Source organism: Mustela lutreola, chromosome 10 (genome assembly GCF_030435805.1).
Source record: "Mustela lutreola isolate mMusLut2 chromosome 10, mMusLut2.pri, whole genome shotgun sequence".
Classification (NCBI taxonomy): domain Eukaryota; kingdom Metazoa; phylum Chordata; class Mammalia; order Carnivora; family Mustelidae; genus Mustela; species Mustela lutreola.
Window position 1 is genome coordinate 8708324 of NC_081299.1, and position 19049 is coordinate 8727372.

The window sequence follows — 19049 nt, forward strand, 5'->3', positions numbered from 1 at the left end:
TCTGGGTCCCTCGAGGGACCTTTCCCGGCAGGGCCAGGTGTGGGTGCAGATTTGAGTGGGTGGGGCATCAGCGAGCCTTCGAGCCTTCGTCCAGAACCACTGAGCCGCTGGCCGCCGCTGCTGTTTTGCTTGATTCCTTTGTTTCTGTAATGCTGGAGGCTGCCCTTCCTTCTCGTCCTTTCCCCGGGTTCTTCCCCTTCCTAGAGCACCTTTCCCGCTCTCCCGCAGTTCAGCGGAGTTAATTTCTCCCAGCGTGGGCTGTCTGCTGTTCCTTCCACTTCTCCAAGGTGCACAACAGCCAAGGAGACGTAGTGCCGTCTGCCTTTGTGACAGATTTGGGGATTGAAAAATAGGGCAAATGATTCAAATTGCAAATAATGCTCTTCAAAAGAAGAAACCATATGCTTTCCTCCTTTAAGTCAGTGTCCACTGTTGAGGAACAAGTTTCATGCGCCCCCCCTCCCCCACCTCCCCCACCTCCCCGCCACCCCGTGATCATTCACTCCCCAAATGTGGAAATAGAGTTGTTTCCAGGCTCTCTGGGGTTATTAACTTCTCCTTTTGGTTAGTCTTAGGTTATGTGGGGACCCTCGTGGGGACGTGTGTTCCTGTAAAAGTCTAAAATGTAAGCTGGTTGCATTTGCCCAGCATCTGCCGAGCTACTGGATTTGAATACCTTAGAAGCCAATTACTGTCAAGTCTTGAGCCGTCATTTAAAGGAAAAAATAATTGCTTCTTGTATTAGTTTGTCTTTGGCTGGCCTGCCTCTCTTCTGAGTTCCTGTACCAGTGGCTGCTGGGTGGTTGTCTGTACTCCCTGTTCCCAGAAATTGCCTTAAGTTGGGCAAACAGTTTTGCAGAATGATGGCTGTCTCTTCCGCCCTTTAGGATGGGGACCCTGCCTTCTCGTTTCATATTCCCAGTGGCCAGCACAGTGCCTGCTGGAGACTGGGGGGTGGTGTGTCAGTGCGGACGGGTGACTTCCACAGCTGGGAGAGTGAGGCAGGGAGCCTTGGCTGTTCAGAGACGTCCCGAAGCTCTCGGCTTAAGTCCTATAAAAGCTGAGTCTGCAAGGGACCTTCAGCAGTGGTTTGTTCTGTGCCCTGGAACGGGTGACGAAGCCTGCAGGCACAGACGTGGACCAGATCGTGTGGAGCGGGTCTGTCCAGAAGGGAGAGTGGAATTCTTTTTGATGTCCAATTTTATTGAACTCTCATGGGCTCCCAGATGTTGTGTGCGATAGACCCTTTTGTTTTGGGGAGGGGAGTGGCTGGAGCTTGTTAAAAATTGCAAATTTCTCTATTTCAGTCCCAGCAGGTAGTTCGCAGGGGGCCCTGGAGCCTGCATTTCTTCCCAGGTGGCCCAGATGTTAATGGTGGTCTGGTGAACTAGGGGTCTGCACACTGGCCAGCTGTCCAAATTCAAACTGAGAATGATTTTTATATTTTTAAAGGCTTGTAAAACAAAAAACAAAAAAACAACAGAGAGAACATACAACAGATACCATGAAGCTTGAAATATGTACTGTCTGGCTTATTGTAGAAAAAGATCACTGCCTACACCCTTCACCTGCTGGTGAGCTTCCGCTGTCAGAGGGAGATGGGCAGGAAACTGGTGCTGGTCGCCGTGTTACTCCTGGCTTTTTCTAGCCAGGCTGAGCTGTAAAACTCCCTTTAACCTTCAAAGATTTGCACACAGTAGGTGCCTACTGCCTGTGTTGGGCGAACATTTCACACTGTTGTTTTATTTTTCAGGTGCTGTTGAGTTGGAAAACTTGCCCTTAAAGAAAGATGCCTTGAAAGAACTGGAGTTACCGTTTGAAGTCAAAGCCGGTGGGTAGAACTCTGCGGGACAGGGCTGCAGTCCTCCACTGCTTCTTCCGCTGCTTGGGACAGGAAAACCCAGAGTCCTCGAGTTTGGCTGTGTTTGAGCAGGAAGAGGCAGGATAGGAAATAGAGTTTCAATCAGTCATCGAATGTGGCCTTTTCTATCAGGATGATCTTGGGGTGGCAGTGGGGAGGTCAGGTGTTTCCCAGACCTACTGAATCAGAACCAAGCATGTGTCATTGAACTTGTATGTTTAATAAGTGCCGCTGGTGATTCTTACGTTTCTTGAAGTGTGAGAACTTCTGTCTAGATATGGAAGTTCTTATTTTTGGAGAATTCATAATATTACAGAGAGATAGTTTATTGAATGGAAAGTGCACTCTGGAACGGTGTGCTTGTGTGTATATTCCATTATCTGCTTTGTTCTGGCCTTAGGGAAGTGCCTCACCACTCTGTGTGTGCTTCTTAGTCTCTAAGAAGAGGTGATAATCCTTCTACCTACAGCAGAGGGTTATGGAGAGGAAGACGTGAGTTAATGCATCAAAATTACTTGGAACAACGCCTGGCACTCTCAGTAGAGGCTTACAGTTAGGATAGGAGTTCCGCAGTTCCTAGGTTTGATGAGGAAACAAGAGTTGTCCTAGAATAAAAATATTCTTAGTTGGGGCGCCCGACTGGCTTGGTCAGTGTGGCCTACGACTCTTGATCTTGGGGTTATGAATTTGAGCCCCATGATGGGTGTAAAGATTACTTAAAAATAAAGTCTTAAAAAAATTCCATATTAAATGGCCGTGTGTAAAATTAGTCCCTATTCCGATACCCAGTCATGATTCAGCAATAGCCTGTTGATGCCAGTCTTTTCATTATTTTGGGTACTTGTATTACAATAAAATGCAAGTACAAAGCAAATCAGTTGCTAGGTGGAGCAGGGTAGAAATCTTGCAAAAGACTTTTTAGGCTTTCTTGAAGTCAGTTCAAGTGATGGGTAAACTGCCAGAATCACAGGCAGAGACACTGAGAAGTTAGAATCTGAAAGGAACTCAGGAATGATGATACCCAGGGTACTTCCAAAGATTATTATTTGAATATCAAAGGATTAGGAGAAGCTCTTGGGGGAATATTGATGAAGTTTCCTAATATTTTTGCAAAAATGACTCTGTACTTGTTCTGCAAAAATTAAATGAAATGTAACAGTAACCGAGGTTTTTTTTTTTTTTTTTTTTAAGGATTTTATTTATTTATTTGACAGAGATCACAAGTAGGCAGAGAGGCAGGCAGAGAGAGAGAGAGGAGAAAGCAGGCTCCCTGCTGAGCAGAGAGCCCGATGTGGGGCTCAATCCCAGGACCCTGGGATCATGACCTGAGCCGAAGGTAGAGGCTTTAACACACTGAGCCACCCAGGCACCTCAATAACAGAGGTTCTCTTTTGCTGTCACCTACCTTATCAAACATGCCTCTTTTCCCTAATAACTTAGGTTAGAATTGCAACTGTGCACCAATTAAACTCTTTGTGGTGAAAATTTGTATTTGGCTTCAGTTATTAAATAGAAAAAATTTACTTTCATTTTTCGAAATAAAATCCAAATGAAAACATTTTTTCATTATTTATTGCCATATTTCTTAATTTATTACACAAGCACTTGGTGTTAATATTGTCTTATCTTCAACAGATCAGTTGCACTTGAATTCTAGGTCCTAGAGGGTAGTGATTATTCTGGTGACGTGTGTTTTTTCAGAGGGAGCATATTAGGTGGGCCATGTGGATCTTTGAGAGATCCCTTAGGATAGTTCAGATACTCTTACATGTTACTCCTTAGTAGTAACTTGGCTCTTATTAACTGAATTTAAAGAAGATCTGTGTCCTAGGAGACTTGGCCAGAAATGGTAGGGCTTGGGAAATCAGTATCATGGTTCTAGGCGATTTCACGTCAGTCTGGGTTTTTATGAAGCATCAGGATTTAGAATTATTACCCATGTTTCAGCTGATATGTTTAAGACTGGACATACTCAAAGTCTGGTAGTTCCCAAGAAGTGGTTCTCAACCAGCCCATGAATAACGGAGAAGAAATAAATTTTGAACTCATGGGCTTGGGCAGATGCTTTGGGGAGAAAGACACTCCAAGGAAGTTTAAGAAGTAGTTCAGTTGGGGAAGAGGCACTTCGTGGAGGAGGGTCATTGCATTTGATAGGGTCACACTGGGCTTTTTCTTTTTTTCCTTTCTTTTTAAGTTTTTTTTTTTTTTTTTTACAGAGAGATAGAGATAGTGAGAGAGAGAGAGCACACGTGGGGAAGGAGAGGGAGAAGCAGGTTTCCCTCTGAGCAGGGAGAGCCACACAGGGCTCCATCTCAGGACCCCTGGATCATGACCTGAGCCAAAGGCAGACGCTTAACCCACTGAGCCACCCAGGCGCCCCCACACTGGGCTTTTTATTGTGCCTCGTTCTTACAGATCTCAGCCTACTAACTTTCTGTTTCCCATGTATGAGAACCTGCTGCCTGCTCTCTTAGTTTAAAAAATAAGTGATAAAAGTCCCTATGCTTCTTAGAGAAAACTAAAAGAATACAGAAAAAAAATGTAGGAAGTGAAAACGTATATGGGCACTTGACAAGACTTTGCTTTCCCCAGGCCTGATTGGGAAGGTAACGCTTCAGATTCCCTTTTACCGCCCCCACGTGGACCCTTGGGTGATCTCCATCTCCAGCCTTCACTTAATCGGAGCCCCTGAAAAGTTAGAGGATTTCAACGATGAGAAGGAGAAGCTCCTGGAGAGGGAGCGCAAGAAGGCTCTGCTCCAAGCCCTGGAGGACAGATGGAAGGCAAGGCACACTCCCTCGGCTCCCAGACCCTCTGCGTGAGACAGACGAAACGAGCAGAGCACTGGATTTGGCTAACCCCCCCTCTTTCCTTTGTAGAACGAACGCCAGCGGAAGGGGGAGTCCTACTGGTACTCAGTCACCGCTTCTGTGGTTACAAGGATTGTGGAGAATATTGAAGTAAGTCCTGACTTTGGTAAAGTATGAACAATGACAGGGAGACTTCTCAGGCTTAACTGTGCTGTGCCTCTCAGTACCTTGTTTCTCGTGGGTTCGACTGAGCCGGGGTGTACAGAGCCTTCGCTGACGGCTCAGTCATGCCCTCTTCTAGGCAGTGGCCAAGGAAAACCTGAAAAGCTCGTCTCCAGCTCTGGCCAGACAGGTTTCTCTTGCTTCATCTCGTGTGAGTAGGAGTTTTCCTTTCACTCATATTTCGCTTCGTTTTTGAACGTTGGACTCTTACTTGCCAAAAGGATGTGTACCTCCTTAGAAGCCGGGCCACCTAAGCCTTCACGACTGATCATTTCAGTGCAAATCACTTCACCTCTCTGGTCTCGGTTTCTTTCTGTAACACAAGGGAGGTTGCATACCTGCTTTCTAGGTGGTTACGTAGTGAATGGCCAATAGCCCGTAGAGGTGTTGAGTCTCTCACTGATGGATCTGGTGGCGGTTTGAAGGGTTACGATGTCAGGGCTGTTGGCCACGTTTTCTGCGTTAATTACAGCTTTGTTTCGTCCTTGAAGACTAGATCAGGGTCCATGCTAATTTTTATGAGTGCCGTAATAGTGAGCCTGTACTTAGCACCTATGGGGTTTTCCTGCAGTGCTAGCCGAATGCAGTCTGAGATTGTTGGTTTTGTAACTGTCATAATGTTGACAGAGAGATCAGTACATTTGAGGTGAGTGCTTTGAATTCTGTTTCAGGCAGTTTTATATATATATATATATATATATATATATATATATATATATATATATATATTTTTTTTTAGCTGTCATTTAAAATAACCCATCATTATTATTTTTACTAATAGCTTTATTGAGATTTAGTTCACATCCCGTAAAGTTTACCCCTCTAGTGTGTACACTGTAGTGTTTTTACAGGGTGTTTACAAAGTGCCCTGACTGCCACTCCGTAATTCCTGACCACTTTCATTACCCCCAAAAGAAACTCCATACCCACTTAGTAGCCACTCGCGTGTCTCCTCTCCCTCCAGCCCCACACAACCACTAAGCTTTCGCATTGGTGTTTTGGACATTTTGTATCCATGTGATCCTACGCTGTGTGGCCTTTTGTGTCTGTGTGGCCTTTTGTGTCGGGCCTCTTGTACTTAGCATCATGCTTTCAAGGTCCCTCCACATTGTGGCACGGACCAGTACTCGATTCCTTTTTATGACCGAATAATGGGTTCGGTCAGAGATGTGGACGGTCAAAGATAAAGTTGAATGTTTGTGAAAGTGGTGAAAACAGATTTTATTCAGTAACTGCTGACAGAAGGGGAAAGAGCAGAGCTCTGTTCCAAATAACACAGAGGTGGCAGGGACTTTTAAAGGGGGAGTGAGGTAGAGGGTCCTGTGAGGGAGGGCTCAGGTGGAGAATGACGAAGGGTCAGTGTCCCCATGATAAGGCCAGCTGTATCTGCTGGCTGGGCTTCTGTGCTCTCGCAGAGGCTGAGACTGAGAGATGGGCCCTGTCCTCCCTGATGATTGCATTTCAAAGGAATGGCTCTCAGGTCCTTGGTTATAGGAGATACATACACCTCTCATAGGGACAGAGAAAGGATTCACAATTTTAAGCCCTTTTTGGTAAAGGCGCTGAGAAAGGGAGGTCAGGGACCTATTGTCGGGCTTTGGCTGGAACAAACCGCCCTGAGCTTTTCCAGACAGGAACACAGAATGAGGCTGGAATGTCCCAGCGACGCAGGCTTAGGTGCTAGAAGCCGTGTTAAATGTGGTCCCATCTCTCAGTACAGCAGGTTGAATGGAGTGTTCTTACCGAGAGGTTTTGTGGGTTTTGGGATCTACTGCATATTGTTTATCTGCTCATCAGTTGATGGACATTTGGGTTGTTTCCACTTTTTGCCTCTTATGACTAATGCTGGTGTCAGCCTTCATGTATATGTTTTTTTTGTGAATGTATGTTTTCAGTTCTCCTGACTAGATACCTGGGAGTAGAACTGTGGGGGTTATATGGTAACTGTGTTTAATTTTTCGAGGAACTTGCAAACTGTTTTCCAAAGAGGTCACACTGTTTTACAGTTTCTCTGGTGATGTAGGAACATTTTAATTTCTGCACATCCTCACTGATACTTGTTATCTGTCTTGTGGTAATAACCACAGTAGTGGGTATGAGGAGCTACCTTGCTGTGGTTTTGATTTGCAGTTTCTTACTGGCTAATGCTGAACACCTTTCCATATGCTTATGGTCATGTGTATATCTTTTTTTTGAGAAATGTCTATCCAGAGCCCTTTTTCATTAAAAAAGTTGGTTTTTTTGTTTTTTTATTGTTGAGTATTTTGTTGTTGTTGTTTTTAGAGATTTTATTTATTCGAGAGAGCACAAGCAACGGGGAGGGACAAAGGGAGAGGGAGAAGCAGGCTCCAAACTAAGCAGGAAGCCCGATGTGGGCCTCTATCCCATGACCCTAGGATCATGACCTGAGCTGAAGGCAGATGCTTAACTGTCTGAGCCACCCAGGTGGCCCAAGAGCTCCTTATATATTTTGGATTCTAGTCTGTTACCAGGTCCATGATTGACAAATGTTTTCTCCCATCCTGTGGTTTGTCTTTTCACTTTCTGTTACAAGTTTTAATTCACTGAAGCAGAGTGTCTTTTTTGTAGCCCACCTCCAGGAGCCAGGGGAAATGAATAAGTATAAAATCTGTGTGTCCTGTTGGTGTTCCTGTGTCTAGGTGTGGGGACACAGAGGCAAGATTAAGATACTGTAAGAAAGGGCAGGCCTGTTATCTAGATCCGGCAGTATTTCTTTTGGTGTTGTTTTTTTTTAAAGGGGTCTTATGAAATGGTTTAACGAAAGTATTGTAGCTCTTATCTGGAGGTAGCACCAAACACAAAGAAATGTCCTTCATGTCCTTTTTGATCTTAGCTCTCAGGACTGTGGTTAAAATTCTCATAGCGTTGGACATATGTGTGCTGTAAGCATTTGTATAAACTACCGGCTGTGACTTTCTGATGCTCAAGGGCAGTTTGGCGTCGGCCTGTAGTATTCTACCTGTAGCGCATCTAAAAGTTCTCCTTTGTTCTCCCCTGCAGTTAAAAATTCAAGATGTCCATTTGCGCTTTGAAGATGGTATTACCAATCCGTCCCATCCTTTTGCATTCGGCATCTGTATTAAGAATGTGTCCGTGCAGAATGCTGTGAATGAGCCTGTGAGTATGAACTGTGCTTGCAAACTAGGAAGAAAGCACTGGGTCTTGGGAACTGGGGGCTCTGCCTTCGGTCATTTCATGTTCCCTAAAGGAGGCCGCGTTCTTTATCACCCTGTTCTTTGGCGGGAATGTATGTTTCTTGTCTGTGTCAACAGATTAATTTGCCAAAGTCAAGAAATGGCCAGTTTTTTCTGACCTTTCTTTATTTCACTCCTATGTTAAATGTTAAATCCCTTTCATTTTGTGCACAAAGAAACTGAGTCACAGAAAGGGTTTCAGCTTTGATTTTTATCTCATGCTATGTGTACTCCCAGGGTAAGCTCGTTCTGTTTCAGAGAATCAGCCATGCCCTGGGAATATTGTTGATGCCTTCCACATCTGAACACCCTGTATCCACCTCTCTTCTGACCTTCTCGTTCGTGTCTTTAACTACCTATGGGACACCTCTGTGGTGTTCTAGGCTTGTCATAAGCAAAATTATACCATTATGTTCCACTGGCCCTTTATACTTCCCTGAAACCAATATTTCCTTTTTATTCTCTAACACGTTACTGAATGTTAAACAAAACTAACATCTTTTGAGCACTTTCATGTGCCAGACACTGTTCTTAGCATTTTACATGATTTGCCTCATTGGATTCTCAGCACTTTTCACCCCCACTGTTAACCTCACATTGCATACAGCTAAGTATGCCAGGGCACAGAGAGGTGGAGTGGCAGAGCTGGGTCTCGAACCCACATGGACCAGCTGCAAAGTGGGGGTTGGCAAATGGCGGACTGTAGAGCAAAGCCCCTCCACTCTCTGTTTTTGTCCATAAAGAATGACTGGATCACAGCCACACCTGTCATTTATAGATCGTTTGAGGCTGCTTTTCTGTTCCAGTGGGCAGAGTTGAGTCGTTCCAGTGGAAATCGTACTGTCCACGAACCCCACTCTCTGTTTTTGTCCATAAAGAATGACTGGATCACAGCCACACCTGTCATTTATAGATCGTTTCAGGCTGCTTTTCTGCTCCAGTGGGCAGAGTTGAGTCGTTCCAGTGGAAATCGTACTGTCCACGAACCCCACTCTCTGTTTTTGTCCATAAAGAATGACTGGATCACAGCCACACCTGTCATTTATAGATCGTTTGAGGCTGCTTTTCTGCTCCAGTGGGCAGAGTTGAGTCGTTCCAGCGGAAATCGTACTGTCCACGAACCCGTCCTATGTGCTCTCTGATCCTTGCCGGAAAAAGTTCGCACCCCTGCTCCGGAGCATGGGTCCTCAGCCACTGTGCTCAGCTCCCTAAGCCTGTGCTCAGCCTTCTGGTTCTTATTCCTCAACCTCGGTATCCATCTGCTCACAGCATCCTGCCAGTTTTCCTTGCGGAGTGTCTCAGATATGTCTCTTCCCCTCGTCCTCCCTGCGTCTGCCTTCCTTCAGGACCCTGTAAGCTTTGGTCTGAGCTCATAAAACATCCGGTTTTCATGACTTCCTTGCTTCCATTCTCGATTCTTTCTAACGCAGTGCTTCCCCGTCTCTTCCACACCACGGCACACCACATTTGGCCAAGGTCCTGGGGCCAATGTGTGCAGCTGCTGGGGGCTGGAGGTGGTGAGCCAGATATTTCTAAATGTAACCTGAGCCTATAAACATGCCCATCTCCCAGTATACTCACGACTCTTTCTCTAGCACACCAAGGAGGGAAGCTCCACTTTGCACTGTTGCCAGAGTCCTTCCTGTTCCTCAGACACATCCCTGACCCTGCTGGCAGGCCTGCACCACAGCCCTTAGTGGCTCTGTGTCTCTTAAAGTATCAAGTCCAAACTCCTTAGTGCGGCATAGACTTCTTTCCTAGCGTATTCGTTTCCTAGGGCTGCCTTAAAAAGTCACCATAAGTGAAATGGCTCAAGACGACAGAAATTTATTCTCTTTAGTTCTGGAGGCCTGAAGTCCAGAATCCAGGTGTTCGCAGGGCCGGTTCGTCTGGAGGCTTTGCGGGAGAAGCCATCCCTCCTTGCTTCTGGTGGTTGCCGTCGAATTTCTTGCCTCCTGGACACGTGCCTTCTATCTTTGTCTCCATCTTTCTCCCCTGGGTGTCTGCCTTCTCTTCTTAAAAGGATCCTCATCATTAGACCAGGGCCCACCCTCATCCAGTATGACCTCGTTTTAATTGGATTACATCTGTAAAGACTCTCTTTTGAGTAACATCCCCTTCACAGGTTCTAGGAAGTCATGAATTTCTGGGGCTGGGGGGGTGGCACTTCACCCAGGACACCTAGTGGCGTTGCACGCTGCTTTCAGTAGCACTTGACTACCCACTCCAAGTGTGTGTACCAGTCCTGCCCTCCCACCGAGAGTGCGGTGCTCCCGTCACACAGGTGGAGTTGCCACCCTCTGAAGACACCAGGCCGTCTGTACGGTGGACCTGATGCTTCGACGTGTGTCCCCACCCTTGCCTCTTACCCTGCCTGGTGTCCAAACCATACACATCTCTTGAGGCTTATCCACGCGGCGACATTTTCTCTTTTGCTTGCTCATAGCCTCTCATGTATTTTTCTTCTGCTTCCCTCTGCTTCGTTAAAACTGTTGCATGTTTGTGTCCCCAGTTAGCCAGATTTTGAACACTGTCAGAGCAAAACCGTGTTTTAATTCAGTTTTGTATCTCCAGCCCCCTTGCAAAGTACCATTGCATGCCTCCTCAGAAATGGTTGTTGAATGGATGGGTGAGTTTGTGACTACAGAGAGTCATGTTTTTTTCCTTCCCTGTTTTACCGCAGGTACAGAAGTTAATGCGGAAAAAGCAACTAGATGTGGCAGACTTCAGCGTCTACTGGGATGCCCACTGCACTTTGTTGGGGGACTTGCCCCAGGTGGAGTTACAGGTAGGATTCTGGCAGAGGGCTGTGTCGGAACGCAGCACGGAAGTAGAGTGTGGGACCCCCGCCACGTAGGTTTCTGTTCTCTGTGGCTTCAGTTGCCATTCCCATGACCCTCTTCCTCTGCAGGCCTCCAATCTGTAGTGGGTTTGCCTGACATACTGCGTCTGCGTGTAGTTCAGAACAATATATCGTGTTTGTGTATGCTTTATGTTTGTATCACAGGCTAGGTTTCTTTGTTTTCTTTTTTCTCACTTAAAGCTGTATTTTTAAGATTGATTACTGTTGCTGTTTCTATTTCTGGTTCATTGCTTCTGACTCCTGCACTGTATTCCGTGGCATACATCTAACATACTTACATATTCTTTAAAGCATCACAGACTTGACGTCCAGATTTTAAATGAACAAAACACCAGCTCTGACTCTTAAAGAAGAGCTTTTCTTACTCTGTGTATATTGGAACTTCACCTGTGGTCGTATTCCTTTAAGAAATACTTAGAAAGGCATTAAAATCATGGGACATAAAGTGTTTTTGTGAAGGATAAGAAATTCCGAGTTTAATCTTTCAGTAAACAAATTGTGGGTGGTTTAAGTAGAATGCGGAAAAAGGACTTATTTTTCCCCCTTATCTAAGATTTTCTTTGGCTGGCATGCTGCTGTACAGAATGGTTTTGTTTTGCTAATTTGATTAAATAAATACTGTACATCCATATAGAGAACCATATGCAGTTATAGAAAAGAAGAACAAAGATCTTTATGATAACTATGGAATCGTCTCTAAAGTTTAGTATTAAGTTTAAGCATTGTGATTTATTTTATTTATTTATTTGACAGAGAGATCACAAGTAGGCAGAGAGGCAGGCAGAGAGAGAGAGAGAGGAGGAGGCAGGCTCCCCGCTGAGCAGAGAGCCTGACGTGGGACGCACAAGTAGGCAGAGAGGCAGGCAGAGAGAGAGAGAGAGGAGGAGGCAGGCTCCCCGCTGAGCAGAGAGCCCGACGTGGGACTCGATCCCAAGACCCTGAGATCATGACCCGAGCCGAAGGCAGCGGCCTAACCCACTGAGCCACCCAGGCGCCCCAAAGTTTAGTATTAAGTTTAAAGAACTGAGGTAAGACAGCATGCGTGCCATTTATGTGAGAATGATTAAAAAACCAGAAAATCATGGATCTGTCTGAACACAGGCAGAATGCCTCTGGTGTGATACAGAAGAAACTGCTATTATTGGTTGCCTCTGGGGAGAAAAATTGGGTGGCTGGAGGATGGGAGTCAGAAGGAGATATTGCACCTTTTTTTTTTTTTTTAAAGATTATTTATTTATTTATTTATTTGACAGAGATCACAAGTCGGCAAAGAGGTAGGCAGAGAGAGAGAGGAACTGAGCAGAGAGCCTGATGCGGGGCTTGATCCCAGCACCCTGGGATCATGACCTGAGCCGAAGGCAGAGGCTTTAACCCACTGAGCCACCCAGGCGCCCTGATATTTCGCCTTTTTTTGCTTTTCAGTTTTGAACCGCATGAATGTTTTACCTGATAAGAGATACAGATAAAATTTAAAAAAAATTCTAGAGAGCTTTTAGATTCCTAGTTTTGTCCTCGTTTGAGATTTTGAGGTAATACATTGTAAATTACGTAGTATACCAGCCTGTGACTTGAACCTGAAAACACTCGCCACAAGGACAGACATTCTTGTGACCCGCAGGAGGCCATGGACAAGAGCATGGAGAGCCGCGCGCATCACTACATCCTGGAGCCCGTGTGCGCATCTGCTCTCTTGAAGAGAAACTGCTCCAAAGAGCCCCTGAGGTCTCGGCACAGCCCTCGGATCGAGTGCGACATTCACCTGGCGACCATCCCCGTGAAACTCTCTCAGGTACTCCCTTTCTGCCCGGTGGCTTCTCTCCCTGGGGGACCGGAATGGGGGCTAAGGAAGCGCGGTGATAGAAGGATCTCAATACTTCCCGGCACCCCAGCGGGAAGGAAAGTGCCCAGGAGACCAGTGTCGTGGCCAGTGTAGCACCCGCTGCATGTCAGACGGAGGCACCGGGCTGCCGTCCGGTTAGTTTTGATTTGGTTCTGAAGCACGGGCCAGAGTCCGGGACGTGCAGTGAACAGGAGTACTGCACTGTCTGTGGTCGGAGAGAAGGGCCACGTGATGCTGAAACGTGGTCTCAGGTGCGCCCTGGATTTCCATTCAGTGGCTTGACCAATACGAATTGTCCTCGGTAGAGATGGGCGTCAACCGAGTAGAAGAAACACATCAGTATTAACCTAGTTGCTCTCTCTTAACCTCTGCTGAAAAGCTGCAGTACCGGCAGATCATGGAGTTCCTCAAGGAGCTGGAACGAAAGGAGAGGCAGGTCAAGTTCCGAAGATGGAAGCCCAAAGTGGCCGTGTCTGAGAAGTAAGGGCTTGTGAGCGACCTGTGCCCCTGACTTGCATGGTGGAGCGTGGCTGGCCTTGCCCGTGGGTCAGAAATGGGCCTCACTGTCCCTGGCACGTGGCTGGAGCTAAAATACAGTTGATTTTTTTGACCTTTGAATTGTCATCTCTGTGGTTGACCTGCATGGATGTTCATACTGTCTGTTTTGTTGCTGTTGGGGGTTTGCTCCCAGGTAGAGCATAGGGGAGTTAAAGTCCTCTCCGTCTTACTTAGCAAGTACACCAGTGCTGCTCTTGTGGGATTTGACTGTGTAGGCAGTAACTTCATAGTGATCTCTGAGCCTGCTTTCCTGTGTCTGTGCTCCCGTGCTGTCCGGGCAGCATTTAGGTAGCACACCTGATAACTTAGGTTGCCAAAGTCAGTCTTTTCCTATTGCAGTGATAGACTGGGGTGGGCCAGGGTATTAAAAATTTTCAAGATCCTGTGTATTTCCACGGCTTTTCCGAAGTATGCCATTTAAAATCTTTCGTGTCCAAATCCTATCTAATTGTCTTAAGATAGTTTTTACCCTGTGGTCACTGGTTGATTATCTGTCAGTGGGCTGCACTACTGTTACAGGTGATTCAAACCAATTCTGTCATATGTTATTACTGATGTTGAAGTTGAGAATCTGTTATTTGATGTTCTTTGTGTGAGAAGTAATTAACATTGTTATGAACCATCTCAGCTGCCGAGAATGGTGGTATTTTGCTCTGAATGCCAACCTGAACGAGATCAGAGAGGAGAGGAAGCGCTGTACCTGGGACTTCTTGTTGCACCGGGCCCGTGATGCCGTGTCTTACACCGACAAATACTTCAGCAAGCTGAAAGGAGGCTTGCTGCATGCAGACGACAGGGTGAGGGACTCTTGTTACCTTCGTTGTTTCTTGGCTTCCAGTGGGAGCGTGGGCAGGCAGAACAGTTCCCTCATCGGACTTGTAGGGGTTTGTGAAGGCGTCTGGTTTCTCTGGAGCTCTAAGACCTGTTTTGTTTGTTTTTGTTTTAATCCAAACAGGAGGAGATGCGCCGGATTGAGGAGGAACAGAGCTTTGAGGAGTTGAAGATTTTGCGTGAACTGGTTCATGAGCGATTTCACAAGCAGGAAGAACTGGCGGAGGTAAGACATCCTCTATGGGAGGGCATGCTTGGACCCTCCACGCTCAGAGAGCCTCAGTTCCGATGTGCTGTGCTTCTGAGACGGTGGGGGCGATGGGGGGGCGGCGTGGCGGAGAAGAATCCGTGGGACATCTCAGCTTGTTTCTGTCTCTGGGGCCTCATATTTGCTCATTTCTGGTTCACGCAGAGCCTACGAGAGCCTCAGTTGGATTCTCCGGGGGACTCCCCTGGGGACCCGGAGACAAGTGGAGGCAGTGGGATGCTCCAGTACCTTCAGTCCTGGTTTCCTGGCTGGGGTGGCTGGTACGGGCAGCAGACCCCTGAGGGGAGAGTGGTTGAGGGGCTGTCGGCAGAGCAGCATGGACAGTGGACTCCCGAGGAGATCCTAGGTAAGGGGGGTGCGGGCCTTCACTTGCCTGTCCTTGGGTGTCGTGAAGGGAGACACTTGGTTCATGAAACTTCGTCTGGTATTGGTGCAGCGGCCCGTAGTGTTTGTCAAATAAAAGAAGGAGACATTTGTAAACAGTTCATTTTGCAATCGTAGATTCAGATGGAGGAAGTTTTTGAGCGAGAACTTCGTTTGCAGCTGTATTGCCGCATTGGAATAATGAGCACAGTTTCAGAGCTGAGCGGCGGTGACTGTAAGAGAACGAAGCAAGTTCAGGAGGCTTAAACTCTGAGGCTGGGGCATCAGTCCAAAGCCGCTGGTTTAGAGCCGTGCTGTGCAACACGGTAGCTGTAGTCACAGATAGGCTACCTATCTGTTTTTATATTTGATCGAGGGGCACCTGGGTAGCTCAGTGGGTTAAAGCCTCTGCCTTCGGCTCGGGTCATGATCTCAGGGTCCTGGGATCAAGCCCCGCATTGGGCTCTCTGCTCAGTGGGGAGCCTGCTTCCCCCTTCTCTCTCTGCCTACTTGTGATCTCTGTCAAAAAAAAAAAAAAAAACTTAAAAAAAAAATTTGATCGAAGCAAACATACATAAAATGCACACGCTGTACTTACATAGATGGGCGGCTTCCAGAGTGAATATTCCTGTATAACCTGCGCGCTGATAAGAAATAGAACACAACCAACACCCCAGAGGGCTTTGTGCATTTTGTACGCTGTCCTGCGTGTTACAGTCTTTTTCCTAATTTGTAACACCATCGATTTGTTTACCTATTTTCAAACAGATGGCTATTTAAATTCAGATTAATTAAAATTAAAGGAAAAAAATTCTGTTTTTTTCCTTCAGTTACACTAGGCATGTCAGCTATAGAGCCCAAAGGTGCCTGTGGCTGGTGGTCCCTGAGCCCACTGTGGGGACGTAGAGCATCTCACCGTGTTGGGCAGCATGGCTTATGCTGGCCTCCGTCCTGAATCTTCACGTCCTCCCTCTCAGAGAATGAGCTGATAAGATCTCTTTCTCTCTCTTTTTTTAAAATACTTTAAAACATATTTATTCATGAGAGAGAGAGGCAGAGGTAGAGGGATGCGGGACTCCATCCCAGGACTCTGGGATCACGACCCAAGCCAAAGGCAGACACTCAACTGACTGAGCCACCCAGGCACCCCGATAAGATCTCTTATATTTTGCATTGGGGATGAAGCAGTTGTTCATGACTTCGGAGTTCTTCCCTGAACAAAGGGGAAAACTGTTCAATAATGTCATCATCACTGTGATCCATGGGGCCAGTGGCGTTTTTCGACTTTTTCCGTGTGTTCCCCTGACGTCTTTCCTTCCTCGCGCTCAGGCACAGAGGAGTTTTTCGACCCCACCACTGATGCGTCCTGCCTGAGTTCCTACATGAAGCGGGACCTGGTGTTTGCCACACTGAACGTGCAGCTGCAGCGGGGCACCGTGACGCTGCTGCACCAGGAGCCGGGTGGCCCTCGGGCCGAGGAGTGCGCCTTCATGCAGCTCGAGTTCTCAGGTGCTGCCCCGCAGAGCCATGGGTTGCTCTTCCCTGGCCCCAGCATCTGTGCGAGTCTCCCTGGTCGCGGTCCTCACGTTCCAGCGGGCTGCTGTGAGCGCGGGATGGTGGGAGGCAGAGTCACTGGGGGAGTGCGGGGCTCAGTGCCTGCGAGCCTCCGATTGGAGCATTCACCAGCCGGCAGGCACCGAGCCCTGTGTTCTGTGTGTCTGTAAAAGACGCTTTTAATCTGTATCGTGGATTCTCTGATCTCGGACTCGGCCAGCCACACTGTAACTCGTGCCCCAGTGAAACTTACCTGCTGGAGGGCCTGGCATACAGCGTGGGGGCCGCTGTAAACCATGACGTCACCAACAAAAAGCACAGAAATGCGAACTGCTTGGCACTAAGTAGATCACGAAAGGGGCACATGGGTGCAGCACAACGCTCTCTGGGTCACCCTCGGCTGTGAGTGCGCACGTTAGAGGACTCAGATTTGTTTTTGCTGTGCACATGCCCTCAGAAGCTCTGAGAGGCTGGATTGCGGGGCTGTGAATTAATTTTAGTGAGTAGGTGAATTCACAAACATGGAACCCACAGATACCGAGGACGGGCCATGTTTGACATGTTTGTGACTGAATTAAAGGTGTACTACGCAGATGCTGGGTGTTTAACATCTCACATAGACTTTTATTTCAGTGTAGAAAATAGCCGCTTATCAGTAATTTAAAGGTAAACAACCAAAAAGAAAAAAAAAGCCATTTTGCTTGATTTTATCATCTTGAGAGCAGACGTATCATCAACTTAGTATGAACCAGCAGATGGCTTGAACTCAATGGTTACATGCTCCATGTAGAATTCATTCTGCGGGGAAACTTCTGATATCCCATGTGTAGTTACAGAGAGAGATTTATACAGACCCAGGGATACATGAGTAGGTTTTTTAGTTCTACTTTCAAGGAAAAAGACATCATATTAACCATTCTCTGTAAAATATTATAGCTCAGACTTGTAAGATACTTCTGGTTATCACGGCGTAGTATCAACTCTTACACTGGTATTTTTGTAGGTGTGAAGCTGCTAGCAGAGTCTCTTCCTCGAAGAAATTCTTCCTTGCTCTCAGTCCGGTTGGGTGGACTGTTTCTTCGAGACCTGGCCACAGAAGGCACCATGTTTCCCCTTCTGGTGTTCCCGAATTCAGTACGTACGGCAGTGGGATGGCTGCGCTGTCCCGGGTGGGGCGGACTGTGGTCTGTCTTAGGTGAGCAATAGGTAATACTAACTCAGTTCGTTCTGACATTGGGTTATGTTGAGAAGGATGAGTTGATTAAAAACAAATTTGAATTTAGTAAGGTTTTTTAATTTTCCAGAGAGTGAATGTTGGAGGGTTTTACGGCAGTGCCTTGTTCCTCTCCTCTGTCGTAGCTGCCGTGGAGTAGTTTGCTCTATTTTGGAAGAAAATGGCATCAGCACCACTGTTTTCTGCATTTCAAGGTCACTGTTCGCATCTCCTTTGTCTGGAGTTCATTTTCATGCATTCTGACCCTAAGTCACTGATAGAAAGTCCCATCTTTTTCAGAGTTCCAAGAGAACCACTTCAAGTTATCTATATATTTGTAATCTTTTATAGTCAATATACTTTATTAATTAGATCTTTGATCTTATTAAGTTGGCAGAGGTATGATCAGAATAGCTGAGCATTTAGCTACTTGCTCTGTCTGTGACTTTTTTCAGGGGCTGGATTGCGGAGAGGGTGGGAGTACAGTGTGAGCGTGTACAAAGCCTTACGTACGTCCTGCTCGTTTAGGAATCTGTCATTAAACACGCTCACTGCCGAGGAGCAGAGTAGTATACTGTCCATTTTAGCTTAGAAAAAGGCACAAATGAGAGAGATCAGTCCGCAAGTCCTATCATCCAGTGTCTGGTGAGTTTGGATTTGGAGTGCTGAGCGAGAGTGATGCCACAGGGCAGGACTTGAGGAAGTGTGTGCACGGCCAGTCGTCCCTTCTCACCTGACATTCATACATTTTGTGTGTGTTTTAATAGCAAAAAGAAGTTGGCAGAGTCTCACAGTCTTTTGGTCTCCAGACAATATCTGCAGACAGAAGTGATCATAACCCTGGTAATTTGTCGTATGTTCTTAAAACTAATCCTTAGAAATAAGATGATTACAGATCAGCAGTCTTGGGCAGTTGTAAGAGGGAGTGTGTCTTGTTTTGTCCCAGCGGTTTGTTGTGTGGCTCTGTGTTTGTCTCGGAGACTCTGTTCTCTGTTAACCCTCGTGTGACTGGTGTCCGCATGTAGTGCTTCCGGGGCCTGGGTTTCCATAATGGGAGTGAGTACAGCAACCCAGTCTTGAGGATTCCTGTTGAGGCGGTCCTCATTAGGGGCTCTATTTTATAAGATTTTCATAAATGAGAACTAATTAGAAAATGATTTAGGAAATGTCTTTTTCCCCAGAATTCCTTACAGGTTATCAGGAATAGGGTGGTTGTTTTCGCTGTGTTCCATTTTCTTTCTCTGCTTCTTCCCTTCAGCTGCGGATCCAGATGACCCGGTTTTTGAGATGCTGTATGAGAGAAATCCAGTGCACAGCCATTTTGAGAGGCGGCTGAATGTCAGCACGAGGCCCTTGAACATCATATATAATCCTCAGGCTATTAAAAAAGTAGCAGACTTTTTCTACAAGGGAAAGGTTCATACCTCAGGTTAACTTTTTTGTTTGTTTGA

General features: G+C 46.5%; 1 protein-coding gene across 9 annotated transcripts in view; it reads left to right on the top strand.

The window, feature by feature from the left end:
* Nucleotides 1-19049, top strand: part of VPS13D (vacuolar protein sorting 13 homolog D) — a 252478-nt gene that overhangs the window by 7595 nt on the left and 225834 nt on the right. For 8 of the 9 annotated variants that reach the window (XR_009345222.1, XR_009345221.1, XR_009345223.1 and 5 more), the window contains exons 3-16: nt 1754-1831; nt 4454-4644; nt 4741-4821; nt 7915-8031; nt 10792-10896; nt 12590-12760; nt 13191-13291; nt 13998-14166; nt 14325-14426; nt 14613-14814; nt 16161-16340; nt 17389-17519; nt 18366-18441; nt 18857-19027. Coding sequence is in view for 5 of the 9 variants with exons in the window: in XM_059136730.1 (XP_058992713.1) it covers nt 1754-1831; nt 4454-4644; nt 4741-4821; nt 7915-8031; nt 10792-10896; nt 12590-12760; nt 13191-13291; nt 13998-14166; nt 14325-14426; nt 14613-14814; nt 16161-16340; nt 17389-17519; nt 18366-18441; nt 18857-19027 (1875 nt within the window). In the remaining 4 variants the exon portion in view is untranslated. Of the gene's footprint in view, nt 1-1753; nt 1832-4453; nt 4645-4740; nt 4822-7914; nt 8032-10791; nt 10897-12589; nt 12761-13190; nt 13292-13997; nt 14167-14324; nt 14427-14612; nt 14815-16160; nt 16341-17388; nt 17520-18365; nt 18442-18856; nt 19028-19049 lie in introns of those variants that run through there. The other variant, XM_059136735.1, reaches the window with a different exon arrangement.